Here is a 14,699-nt window from a genome sequence, read left to right as displayed (position 1 = left end):
TGTTTGTAAGAAACACCATAATCATCTTTTGGTTATTGCATAAATATTTATGCAATAATAAATATTTATATCTTTGTGCTGCACCAGTTTTTTTCCTATTCTGAACAAGAATATATTTTACTTAATCCTTCAAATTTTTGTTGAAATTCATTATTTTGTAAACATTTTTTTTTTTCATAAACAAACACTGAACAAAAAAATCTATTTAATTAAATGATTCTTTGAGAAGATCAAAAACTTTGAAAAGATCAAAAAGTCAGAGCTAAAACATAAAACCAAAGAGACAGTTTTAAATCCTAAATTCCAATTATGATTTCTATTTAGTAGTTTTGGGAATTTTTTTCTCTATTATTGTCACACATAATTTTATAATTTAAAATCAATTATTAATTATGTTAAACAAAAATCGAATTTCATCAATCAATTTTGGTACAATAATTAAATAATGCTTTTGAACATTATTTAATTAACTGCTAATAAAACTGACTTTCCGATACTTGTGCAAGTGAAAAAAGTTTTGAGAATTCCAGCGTACTGCTTCGCCATTTGATAATATAAATTTACATTTAGCATTTTTTTCTTCTTCATAAGGAGGAATTTGAAATGAACTATCAAGTTATAATGTTAGCATAGAAATGCATATTTTTATTTAATTAAACAGTTTTACTTTTAAAGTTGCACAAGTTTTCCAAAACTTTAAGATAATTAAAAGCAATTATGAGAGTAAGATTATTAGATTACTTGAAAAACTGTAAAAAATTTTGAGTTAAAATTTTCAACTTTTTACACTTATAACAAGTAGCTAAAAATGTTCTCAAAATTAAAATGAATTTAGAAAATCAAATATAACAATAATTTTTTAATTTAAAAAGAAATTGAATTTCTTACCATCCAATATAGCTTTGGCACAAATTTTCATGTGAGGTAGCTTGTCGAATGAGTAAATCGACTTGTTCATCAATTTCTAAAATCCTGCCAGGATCAAAATCTCGACCTGCAAATAGATATGGCACAGTAGATATTTAATCAAAATATTCCTGCAAATGCCAGACTAATAAAAGAATGAATACATATAATCTACCTGTTAACTTGTCCTGTACTCTATTAATAATCTGAACTGCTTTTTCATTTAATGCTTCTGGCTTATTGTACCAAGAATCTAAAACAAAGCAATGCATGTGCAATGAATCGGAAACTTAAAACACAATTTGTTTTTCATATATTTTTTTATAAAATGTTTTCCACTTTTTTTGCAAAGGTGAAAAAAAAAAGCTCACAGTTTTAAAGCCTTAAATTTGAAGTAAGGTTATAATTTTATAGTTTGCAAACCATCATGCTGGAAAGAATGGATTAGACTTAAAAACAAAGTTGCCAATATTTGAAGAATAGTAAGAGAACCATTTAAAAAAATTAAGAAGAGCATTTTGTCCTTTTTGTAAACTTAAGTGAAATAATTAAATAGCAAAATAAAACTCAATTTATAAATAAAAATTAAATCAGGGTTGCCATTCAAATCTGAAAAAAAAAAGTTCCCTGTATATATTATACACAATATATTAGGAGGAAATATAAAATCACTGTGCAAATGTGTGAGCTATATTAGGATAACTAATACTAGTTTTAATTGGTCATCATTGTTAATCACATTGGTTTTATGAAAAAGAGAGAGTCCACAGATATATAAAACAATAGTTACTTTTATTTAAGGAATAATTTTATAATGGCCATATAAAATTAAATAAATAAAAAAAAGTATCAAACAAAGATGCCGGAGAAATTTTTGTAAATTAATAACAGTAGCACTTGGGGGGCTATTCGGAATCAAAAACCCCCATACCTAACATCTAGAATTTCTAATTAAAAGTGACTGCATGGTTCTTAACAGACACCTATGAGCATGGGAAAAAATCCATAGTTGGCGATTTATCCTACGATAAAAAAAGCCAAACACAAAGCCAATCCCAACGTTATTAATTTAACCCTGTAACAGAAACTTTTTTGTTGTTGGAGAAATAAAGTAGCTTATAAAATTAAGAGTTAAAAATGGATTTTGATATTTAATTTAGTCGCAACAGTGAATTAAGGAGTTATACGTTTGTATTGAACTAAAAAAGTTAGCTGTTATGTTGATTGTTAAGAAGATAATAAAAAGTTTATAATTGCTTTTTATAAAATGTAATAAAAGATAAACAATTGGTTTATTTTAATTAAAGTTTGATTAAGGATGATTAAAAACATGGAATTTTATAAGATTAAAGAAATTTTAAAAGCTAGGAAATAGGTAATGCATTAAAATATATCATTAGTGCAATGAAAGAAATTCTTTTACACAGAGACTGTATTGCACAACCTAAAGGAGAGAAATTCGTTTTTACTCCCCTTTTAAAACCTTGTTTCTCTTTAAAAATCTTTCTTTAAAGGTGCAGAATTTTTAATTTTTCATAAAAATGAAAAAACTCAATAGTGCAGAAATTATTTGATTTTCGGTATTGCTTATGTGAGTAGATAATCAGCAAAAGCATGTTCCCTGCTTCCCTTACCAAGGTCAGTGGAGCAGAAAAACGGCAGGTGGAGAGGAGCACTTATAATTCTTCTTTGACTTTTCACAGATTTCCCAGTTGCTTTACCCCGTAACCAGAGCCGGATTATACCTTTCGTAGGCCCTAGGCACAGCCGTTTTCGGGGCCCTTCCCCCACTCCTCCCCTCTTTTCAAAATATATGCTAAAATTTTCTTGCATATTTTTTTTAGCATTTTTATTAATATGGATTTTAATTTGCAAATTTGTTTATCAAACTTTATCTGCAATACCGACATACTGCCTATATTGCAGTTGATATCGATAATACGTACTATTATGATTAGTTCGATCGATAACTGTGTAAAGGTAAACACTTCACGTCAACAATACAACAACAAACCAGCAAAGAAAACAGTGAAATTGATAGTGAGATTAATTACAAGAAATAATTATACTACAAATAGCTTCATAGTTTTCATGATACTACTATGATAAGTCAGTGAAGGAAATTAACATTGTCAAAAGTAAATCTTTTGACATTATTTATAAATAAATTTGCAAGGTAGGTTAAATGTTTACTAATAGAAAAAAAATGATTTAATACTATTTTCATAAAATGTTAGTCACGTTTTGTCAGGAACGTATTACGCCATTTTAGATGTATTAATTTCAGAAATGACTAAAAGGCGTAAAGCTTACAGTGATTTGTACGATAATTTCGCTTTTCTTGTTCACAAAAATTTGTCAGAATCTGAGATTAAACTAGAAGCGCAAAATTTGGTGAAAATTTACTCATCCGATTTAGAGGAAAACTTTGTAGATGAATTTTTACTATTTTCAAATTTGTATGACCATAAATCTGCACAAGAAATGTTGAAGGCTCAAATTAAAGATAAACTTGTGAATACTTTTCCTAACGTTCACATTGCATAAAGAATATATTTGTCGATTCTTGGATCAAATGCAGAAGGAGAAAGATCTTTCTCCAGATAAAAATTGATAAAAAATTATTTGCGTTCAACAATGAATCAAGATCGTTTGGCATCGCTCGCACTTATGTCTATTGAATACGACATTTTGCGTAGTTTGGAATTCGACAGCATAATACAAGATTTCGTTGAATCCAAAAATCGCAAAAAAGTATTATATTAGATCATAAGATTATGCAAAATAATTTATTACCGAAAAATATTATATTTTTATTTGTATCTTCATAATTTTGTGCAAAATACACTTGTTGTTTTTAAAGCTAAATTATTTTTGTCAACAAATTTTTTTCTCCCAAGTTTTTCGTAGGCCCCTGAATTTCGTAGGCCCTAGGCACGTGCCTAGTGTGCCTATAGGTTAATCCGGCCCTGCCCGTAACATATCAAAATAGCATGTTATTGAATATGACTTCATATGACAAAATAGACTTAAAAAATTTTGTTTCTTTTGGTGCAGAATCACAACAAGATAATTGTATAGAAAAAAAAGGTTCTCCTTCAAATCCATACATTTAAGTTCCGCAGAACTAAATGTTACAAAAGAAACGCTTTGAAGAAAATTAGAAATATTGCAAACAAGTTCAACATCAATGTGTAACTCACCAATGGGAGTGTCTGTTTTCTTTGAATCTGCCTGAGATTGCACTTCTACTTCCAATATATCTATTTAAAATGAAAGAATAAGGATTTGCAATTAATAAGTAAATCAAATATACATAAAATAGCAAATAAATAAATCAAATATATTATAAGTAAATTAAATATACATGCAAGAGAATTACTTATAGTAATTGAAAGTGGAAGGAGAGTATGAGAAAACGACTTCTAAACATTTTATACATAAAACCAATCAAGTGCATAGCCAAATCTTTCAACAAAAAATAAGCACCTATTAAGTACTTTTTAAGCACTCAAAAAACATTTTTAAGCACTATATACATTAAAAAAAAGGCAAAATAATTTTCAAAGACTTTACACAATCATGATAAGATAACTAGTTTTCAACAAAAAACTCATTTCTTGATTATATTAGCCATTAAAAAAATGATCAAGGGATTTTTTGGTTCAATTTTATAGGGTGAAAAATGAAGCTTGAAATTGAGAATATCTTTCAAAATGCAGCAGAGTTGCACAGGAGAGTGCAATAATCTCACTAAACTCAGCTCACTATACACACATGCGGACTTGCAAGTATTTCATTCAACCAGTAAAATGATAGGCGCTTTAATACGCTATGGACCAACAGTACGCTGAAATTGATTGTGGTTGAGCGAATTGTGAAAACGTTGAATAGACAATTTGAAAAAAGCACGCTTTTGCATATTACGAGGTGAAAATCGACATGGTAAAGAAGACAAAAAAATCTCATTTTAGAAAAGGGAAAATTAAGCACTCTTTAAAAACACCCAATGAAAAAAGCCCCCTTTTAAAAACACTATGCACTATGTAACATTTGACTAGGTTAGAAGCATTGCATATATTCTTTTGTTCTTTGAGAAATGTGATAATAACTACCCACAAAAAAAAGCACCAGCAAATTTTATATAGGTTAAAGGCAAAACAAATTATGTATCAGACAAAAGCTACTTCAGGCCATTTCTTTTCTTGAATTTGTCATGTTATAAGTTTTTTATTCCAACTAATTCTAGTAGGAACAATGTTGTAAAAAAAAAGCATTTTTTTTTCAGAAAAATTCAACCCACTAGGTTTTTTTCAGGGTTTAACTGAGATTTTTTCAAACCAAAATAAAGTTTTTCATAATTTTCTTATTCTTTAGAGTCGTAGATTAAGCCTCGTTGCATCATAATTACCATTTAATTTAATTAATTAAGCTATTAATAACCATAACTATTAACACATTTTATAACAATGTTATTTCATAAGTTAGTAATATTTTGAATGGCAATAAAATTGTCTAATTAATTTCAAAAAATTTACTTATTCTATTTTAGAATTATGGAAACTATTAAATGTTTAAGTGAAGGAATAAATTATTCATTTCAATTCAAATGAAAGAACAATTTTAAAGTAATTTTTAACAAAAAAAATGTATTTATGCAATGGTGCATTGCATTACTTTTCCAACTGTGTTATTGTGCCTCGTGTTATGAACAGTGAAAGATAGCTTTGAGAATAAGCATCAGTTTATCAACAGGGATCAAGAACCAGAATTCTAGAACAAGTATTTAACCAGTTGAAAGGTGTGATATTTTAAAAGTATAATTTAAAACTGTATGTAATAAGACTCACACGTCGGGAAAATAGCAATTAAAATGCTCTTTTATAGATAAATTATTTCTCATTTCATCGAATTGTGATTCTAAAAATATTATATATTGAAGCATGTTATAACAGTAGTTTAAATAGTAATTTGAATTAACATTTCAATTTTTGAGAATATCTTAGTACATAATTTGCAATTTCTAATAATATATATTTTTAAAAAGGTTAATTAAAAAATTTTAAAGTACAGAATATAGAAGATATGGAAATATAAATATTTCAGTGTATACAATTTGTATTTTATCATAGTATAATAAACTTAATATCAACACACAACATTTTAAATTATTTTCTTGTCATCAGGCATTCAAATCATTAAGTTCATATATTTTCAAAACATTTAATTTAGTTAAGATTTTTCAATACTCATACTTAATGTTTATACAATGCTAAATAAAAAAGAATTAAAAGAAAATTAATTGAATTAAAAAAAAAAAAAAAACATTATCAGAACTTAGAGAAAAGAAAAACTATTCTGAAGTTCAATATTTTTTGCTAATTAATTGTTACTTTGTGCTACCACTATGTATAACTTCACATAAAAGCATATTTAGTGCAATAATTAATAAAAGTAAATTTTAAATCTCTCAGACTAACGAAATAAGAGATACTAAAATGAAAAATATAGTAAAGAATTCTGTTTTTATTACCATTTTGATCATGAATCGAAGAAGATGATTCACTTCTGCTCTTTGAATGTTTACCTTTTGGTTGAGCTAAAAATAATAAATAAACTTTAGTGCAAAATGTATACATTTGAGGAAAATTGGTAGCGAGAAGGTAAAAAATTCAAGGAATGCTAAGTTACGATGATAGATTTTCAAAATAGAAACAACTTTTAATGTATTATTTATTTAATTACATAAGTTTATAATCTGTATCTTTTCTTTAAAACGTAAATGTGTTTTGTAACAAAAACTTATAAATGGAACCTAATATATTTTATTTGAACCAGGGCTACTAAAATTAAACCCCAGGCCTTTCCTTTATTCAATATCAAACAATATTTAAAAATATATTTATTAATACATAAATATATGTATGTATAACTAATTATTTTCAAAATTATGTCACTACAAAAAAGAAAACAAGAAAGTAAACATTTAACAATCATCATTAATAACAGAGATCTGTTGATTATTTTAATTACTACAGTAAATGAAAAAAAAATGTTTGCTTGTAAGATTGATAACTCATTATTAGAAATAAATTGAATAGATTGTTTCATAGGTGGTTTTAAAAGAAAAACGATAAATACCATCAATGAGTCTCCAATTCAGCAAAGGATCATAAACAAAGGCTTCTAAAACAGCCATAAGGCTGTCCTTATTGTCTCTCAATACTTTCATAACCTTTTGGCATGTTTTTCGGTATGTTCCTTCAATACCAGTCACCTATTTCACGAATAACAAATAAAAATAAGCTATCTTTTACAATTAAAAAGTAAAATAATACAATATTAAAAAGAAATTATTTTGTGAAATATTACATATAGTTTAATTCTTTGATGGGACTAAGAGACACTACATTGTGTTAAAAAAAATCTTAATTTCTAACAATTACTGTTTTAATTACCTTTAACAAACAGCTTTTCCTTAAAAATTTTCTAACAGTTTTTTAAAAAGTACCTACAATATTAAATGTAAAATGAAAAAATATACTTGTCTATAAATAAAGAATAAATTTAAACTATAATCATAACAGGGATGAGAGTAGTTGGAAAGTAAAAGAGAGGAAATTCATGAATGAATATATATATAAATTTGACAAAAAAGTGCAATTTTTAAACTTGTAAACCATGCGATTATAAATCCCGATGATTAATTTTAAAATTGCATGAATATATAAATATGAATCACATGCATGATTTCAAATTACAAGAATATGAATCACATGCATGATTTTAAATTAAGAGAATATGAATCCCGAAATGAGGCTTTTAAATCACGTGAATATGAAACTCTATATCGAATTTAAAAAATGCGAAAATACAAATCATGATGCGTAATTTTTAGATCACATAAATACGAATCACGATGTATAATTTTTAAATAGCGCGAATACGAATCCCACTGTCTAATTTTCAAAGCACTTATAAATAGGAAAATCGATGTTTGATATTACAACCGCAAAGACGAGACACGACATTGGATTTTAAGCTCGCATGAATACGAATCGCTACATAGGGTTTTAAAAGTGCGTAGTTACAAATCGCGATATTGGATTTTTAAATCTCGTAAATAAGAATCACAATGTACGGCATTTAAATCGCCTGATTAAGAATCGCAACGTTCAACTTTTAAATTAGGCAAATACGAAAATCAACGTTTGAGGGAGGAATGAGGACTTCAATATTTTCACTTCGCGGAAAATTTAATTCCTCATAAAATATTTAAACTTGTGCAAAAAAAATTTTCAGCAGAAATTAGCGGAAAAAATGGAAAAATCTGTAAAAAAGCGGAAATCCGCGAATCCGCGGAAGAATCACATCCCTGTCATAAGAGAGTTGAGTTTATTTAAAAAATGCTTGATAAATGAAAATTATCTCGTGAAATTTGACACATAATGACTTAAAAAGCTCTCTTTCTTAAAAAGTTCTCTTTCAACACATTAAATTCTATTAAAATACAGATTTCTTACGTTTTTGATTTATTTATTTTATGCATTCCTTCAAGTATTATTTCATATAAATGTTCAGATGCATATTTAACTCATGTTTAGCTTCGAGTTAATTTTTTGCTAGTTTCTTTTCGCTAAAATTAAATCAAATGATGCTGTAACATATACAAGCATAACTTGGATATCTTATTTCCTGCAAAATTTATTGAAAGTAAAAGTTGGTCAAATAACTTTTATTAATTTTATAACAAAATATATTAACAGATACAAAAATTCTAAATAATGTTTCAATATTAAAAATGAATGAAACAAAGATAATTTGTTACCAAAGTAAATAGTAGTACTAAATATGCATGCTACAGTTAATTTACAGAAACTTAATCCAAATATTTGTTTTTTTTTATTTTTGAAAAATTATTTAATCATGAAATAAGACACGTGAAAAAATTAACAAGAGAGAGGCATAAGTAAGTTTTTACTTAGTGAACATAAAGAGATTTGAAAGTACAAAACATGAGGATACCATTTGCCTTTCTTTTAACATTAAAGAAAACATATTAGGTTAACATTTTATAATTGAACAACAAAGCAGAAAAAAAAAAAAAAAACAAGCAACAAAAACGATCTTTCATTTTTTGTTAAACTTTCTTAATTAATTATAAAAACAGTTTGAGAGACTTATTTTGTTTTAAAAATGGTTTTTATTTTTAAGAAATTGATAGTTAGGAATGAAGGAAAGTTGTAAATACAGATTATTTTTTCAACAATAATTTTTGTGCAAAAAAACACCTATTATTTAAAAATAATTATAAAAAATTGCAACTAATATTAATAATAAGGGCAATATACATTTAAAGCAATCAGCCTTCATTTGAAATTATTACTATGACTTTACAGTTACTATCAACATATTGACTCAACACCCTAATATGTTCAATTGCGCTTATAATAACTTATATAACTTTGCTACTCGCCAAGATAATATAGAAATGTTGAAATTAACAAAAAAAAAAGCTATTGAACACAAAAATTAAATAACAAATACATTCTTGAAAAAGAAGTAACAAATAGTAGTTTAATTAAACGGATGATTTGAAATTCTTACCTCCATGGCATGTATGAGCATTCTAGTCAAACGGAATGGAATTTTTTCAGGGAATTTATCCCTGGTCATAGCAACTTCAAAGCAATCCCCAAAATCTATATGAAGAATCTTTCCACTCAAGCGATCCAACATCAAATTGGATGGATGTCTGGAAGAAGAAAAAAAGAATTCGGTCAAATTTTTTTAATGGTAAAGAATAAGAAACATGTAATTGCAATACGAAACATGTTATTGGCTGTCAAGAAACATGTTACAAATAATTTTTAGGAAATTAATATGTCTTAAATAAGGGTTAAGTGTCACAATTTTTGAATGTTATTTTCTGTTCTATATGTCTTCAGCTAAAGTTAAATAAATTTACAGTTGTGTAAATTTACAGTAGTAATAAAATCACAGCACAATTTTTACTGCAAACAGTAAAAGCACAATAACAATTAATTGGGCGATCAAGACATCTCCATGCGACAACAGAAGATGTTTTTAAGGTTAGAAGTAAAACTAAATAAGAAAAAGTGACCTAAAAGTCTTATTACAAATTCCAATGACTAATGCCACCAATGATTAACTTCATATGGTGTTCCATATCCACAAAGCAATCAAGAATAATTATTTTGACTGTCTTCAAAATAAAAATTTTGAAGACATTCAAAATTGCCTTCTAAAGCAATTTGAAAAAAAACAGTTTCATACTGTTATTTTATACTTTAATTAATAAGAATTTCAATTATAAAATTTTTTTTTAATGCATCATAACTTAAAATTTTTACAAACTATGAATCATACTAGGATGAAGAGTAAAAAAAAAAAAAAACTCTTAGCCTTGATCTTATCAAAATTTTTACAATTTAGCGTGTCAAAAATATCAACAACTGAAAGCCTGAAAAATATGTATGTTAAATTAATTTTGCAATAAAAATTAATTGATAGGAGCAAGTTTAATGAAAGGCGGAAAATGGCAACTTCAATTTTTAAGCGAATTTAGCAAGATTTTCTGAAATGTGTTAAATAAAATGATGTTTGAAAGAAATTTAGGAAAATTCAAACAAGACTAAAAGCATTTTTATTAAAACCTGTTTTTTTTGGTGCGGCTTAAGTGGAGAAACACAACAATCACATTACAATAAAAAAAAACGATTATCTGATACTCGCTAATACAACACTTCGATTATCCTTTCAACGCGCATTTCTTTATTTTTATCATTACTAAAACCCATTGATCAATGTGCAATTGAGTCAATTAAAAGGTTATATAGAAAAGCAGTTTTACTCAGATTGACCGAAAAATTTAGAAAAATATTCTGAAAAATTTGGAGCAATATTCCTAAGATGCTGTAATTTACATTTAACAAACATTTTAAATTTTGGAAAACATGCAAACGTTTATATATATACATAGGCACAGTACATTATTGCATCTTATATGGTTGCTGACTTCATCTGTATCAATGTTGTTAAAGTTCAAAAATTTCATAAAAAAACATACTTGTGTTTGCAAAAAATAAAAACATTTTTCCTTAAATTAACACTAATTAAAAAATAATTTGAAATTGAAAAAAAAAAAAAAAGAATTGTCACAAAACGAGTCAGTCCCTTTAAAAATATTTAAAAATAATTTTGAGTTTGATTTTTTTTTAAATTTAGCAAAATTTTCTGCAAAATATGTAAACTTTCTGCACACTGTGTGCACACCTAAATTCTGTAAATTTGTTTAATTTCAATTAGCAATGTAGATTTTTTCTTCTTTTAAATTAGCATTGTGTAGATTATTTTTTCATTTAAATTAGCAATGTGTAGATTATTTCATTTAAATTAGCAATGTAAATTATTCCTTTATTTAAATTAGCGATGTAGATTATTCCTTCGTTTAAATTAGCAATGCAGATTTTTCCTTCATTTAAATTAGCAATGTAGATTATTTCTTCATTTAATTTAACAATGTAGATTTTTCCTTCATTTAAATTAGCAATGTAGCTTATTTCATCATTTAAATCAGCAATGTAGATTATTTATTCATTTAAATTAGCAACAAATTTGATGATTTTGATATCAAAATAAAAACAGTACAAAGCAAATAAATCCATAACACAAAAGTCTATATACCTATCTCCTAATCCTAGAACATAACCGACCATAGACATCACTGCTAAAGACCGTGTATAATTGGTTCTCCTGTCAAACCACACCTACAAACATAAGTTTGAAAATCAATGCACATCATTAACTTATTACATTTTAAATAGAAACAACAGAATGAGAACTTAATTGTATACTCTAAACAACATACTTCTGAGCTTGGACTTTTGAGCCACAGGAGTTTCGCTAAATCATCACCTTGGGTGTTTTTCAAAGCATGTTCAAATACTTCTACTTTCTGCATTAGAGTGAGATGGTCATAATCTGGAGCCATCTGGAATACAATAGGTTAGATATTTACATACAATATTTAATAATTGCACAGCCATACATTTTGGAACACTTTAAAATCCCATATATTTGTGATATTTAAATCATTGGCAATATTAGTCAATAATTTTTATATCGTTGATTATTTATTAATGCGATTGAGCATTATTCTAAATTTTCAAGGTGGTAATCGATTGAATTAAGGAAAAATAGTACTAAATAGTACTAGGTTAGATAATAAATAGTTATAGGTTAGAGAGTAAATAGTAATAAGTTAAATATTTACATACAATATTTAATAATTCCACAGCGATATATTTTGGAAAATATCCCATACATTTAGGTTATTTATATCATTGGCAATATTAGTCAATAATTTTTACGTCATTTATTATTCATTAATTGGCTCAGACACTAAATTCAAATTTGTAAAAACAGATTTTTTTTAAAAAAATCAAATTCATAAAAATAACTCTTTTGAAAAATTCATAAAAATAACTCTTTTGAAAAATTCAAAATAATATCAATAGCCCCTTCACAAAATTAAATTTGAAAATTTTATTAATTGAAAACTTTATTCTAGGAATATTAAAACAAATTTGGAGGTGAAACACAAACTATTTTTGCACAAAAATAAATACCTTGGATCTTTCATTTCAGTGATCGATAAGAAAAAAATTATGTAAGTACAGAGATACTTAGCATTTTGATATATTTTTGATAATGGCTTAGAAATTTTTTTTTTATAAACATTAATTATTAAATATTTTGTCTTTTCACAAAATTTAATTTACAAAAATTGACCAAAAGAAAAATAAGTAAATAAAACCTGAATCAATCCCAGTTCACACATATTTTATCACCTTAAATTAATGAATTACCCTTAGCATTATTCGATGTTCAATGTTCAACAGTATTTTCTTCTTTTCTCTGTAATCTCTTATCAAGGTATGGAGAGTATCACAATGAGGAACCCAGCCAATCAAGCCGCTGTTTGTGGACAATGGGATGACAGAATATCGATGGATCCTAAGAAAGTGAGAAAAAAACAATTTAATTCTTGAGGGTCAAGGAGGGTCACAGTCATTAGGTATAAAGGTATCATCTAAAATAATATTCAATTTAATGATGAAATTTGAAAAAAATATGCTCTCTCTCAATAATCGTTGAAACATTTTGAGAAAATATGACTTTTTATTATTACTATGTTTTTGCTTATGACTATTTTGTTGACTATGATCATGCCTTCATGACTTAAAAATATTTCTTAAATCAAAATGAATTAAAAGACGAACAAAATTAATGCTTCATAAAACAATCATTAGGCCTATCTTAACCTATGAATTCGAAACATGGTCTTTAACTAAAACTCAAGCAGGCCTGTTTGCTGTTCTTGAGAGAAAAGTTATGAGAAAATTTTTTAGTGTTATAAATGTGGATGGCTTATGGAGACAACAACGCAATTTTAAACTAGATAGGCTATTCAAGGAGGAGGTGATATCAACAAATACATCAAAATAAGTTGTTTAAAGCTTGCGGGTCACATCTCTGGAATGGATCCTTCTTCCTTGACATTTAAGATCATCAATTAGAAACCAATGAAAACTAGAGCCTGAAATCAGATGGTTTGACTGTGAGGAGGAGGAATTGAAAATCCTAAGAATTACAAGCTGAAGAACAATCACAAAGAAAAGGAGGAAGGTTCTAGGGAAGGCTCTGACCCTCAAAGGGCTGTCTTGAAAGTAGAATACTTTTATTGCCTATGAATTATTTCAAATTTTAATTTCACCGTTACAAACTACATTGTTTAAAAGGATGAAAAAATTACAATTCAATATATTTTGATATTATTAAGTTAAATAACAAATAAATATTAAAAATTATTTTTTGTATAAAAATATCGTGCAAGCAGCTCAAGTGAGAAGAAAGTTTGGATTTGGGTACTTATTTCCAGAGATGTGTTTAACAACTCAAAACATTAAAAACAACGATAAGGTAACCAAATTTTCAGCTGCTATCCCATTTAAACTAGTAGAACCATATTTTCTAAATTACAGCCACTCTCAATATTTTAAGGGTAAAAAATGCAAATCTGTTAAAAAATAGCACATATAACCCTATAAGATTGTGTTGTATTCTGTTAAAATCTGACAATTGAGTCAAAAGTTATTCCAGATCTGCCATTTCATTACATTTACACAATGTACATTGTATAAAAAAAATCAGAACAGAATAACTTTTGATCAAGTCATTTAATTTTCATGTACTAATATGCAATCCTAATAGGTCAAGGGCTAGAGTATAAGATTTATTTTGCACAAATAATATTTCAAGTTCCAAAATCAGACACAAAAACATACTTCCTCAAAATAATCATACCTTTTTTCCCCAATGGATTTGAATTTTTGCTCTTCAAAATAAGAAGGAAGCCGAAATGTGGATGATATAGTCCCAATGGCTTAATAAAGGACATAGAGTTTTATGGTACATAATTTTAAGTAACAGAATCCATAATTTTAGAGAAATACTAGGAATAGTTCTTGAGAAATTTAAACACAGAACTTTTTTGAAATTTCAGTACTCTGAGACTACTTTACTAAATTTTTTTACTTTATTATTAAGAAGTACACAGTATAATATAATAAGGTAAAAATTGGTATACCATATAATTCAAAAGCTTACGAATAATTAAAAAATAATTTGAATATTATGAATAATAGAGCTTGAATAATAAAAGTAATGAATATTTTTAAAAAATATGTTTTGCATGAAATTATTATTAG

The 14,699-nt window shown here is 26.6% G+C and overlaps 1 protein-coding gene across 1 annotated transcript in view; it reads right to left on the bottom strand.

The window, feature by feature from the left end:
- mTor (serine/threonine-protein kinase Tor) overlaps positions 1-14,699 on the bottom strand; it is a 105,322-nt gene that overhangs the window by 1,005 nt on the left and 89,618 nt on the right. Inside the window, exons 49-57 of the mRNA XM_016051467.2 lie at positions 12,798-12,945; positions 11,798-11,920; positions 11,614-11,696; positions 9,514-9,661; positions 7,048-7,183; positions 6,440-6,505; positions 4,110-4,169; positions 1,082-1,159; positions 889-994 (exon numbers count right to left, since the gene is read on the bottom strand). Of these exons, the coding sequence (XP_015906953.1) occupies positions 889-994; positions 1,082-1,159; positions 4,110-4,169; positions 6,440-6,505; positions 7,048-7,183; positions 9,514-9,661; positions 11,614-11,696; positions 11,798-11,920; positions 12,798-12,945 (948 nt within the window). The remainder of the gene's footprint in view (positions 1-888; positions 995-1,081; positions 1,160-4,109; positions 4,170-6,439; positions 6,506-7,047; positions 7,184-9,513; positions 9,662-11,613; positions 11,697-11,797; positions 11,921-12,797; positions 12,946-14,699) is intronic.

The sequence above is a fragment of the Parasteatoda tepidariorum genome, chromosome 9 (assembly GCF_982258835.1).
Source record: "Parasteatoda tepidariorum strain Cologne lab strain chromosome 9, Ptep-v5.0, whole genome shotgun sequence".
Taxonomy (NCBI): Eukaryota; Metazoa; Arthropoda; class Arachnida; order Araneae; family Theridiidae; genus Parasteatoda; species Parasteatoda tepidariorum.
This window is presented reverse-complemented; position numbering and strand designations above follow the sequence as displayed.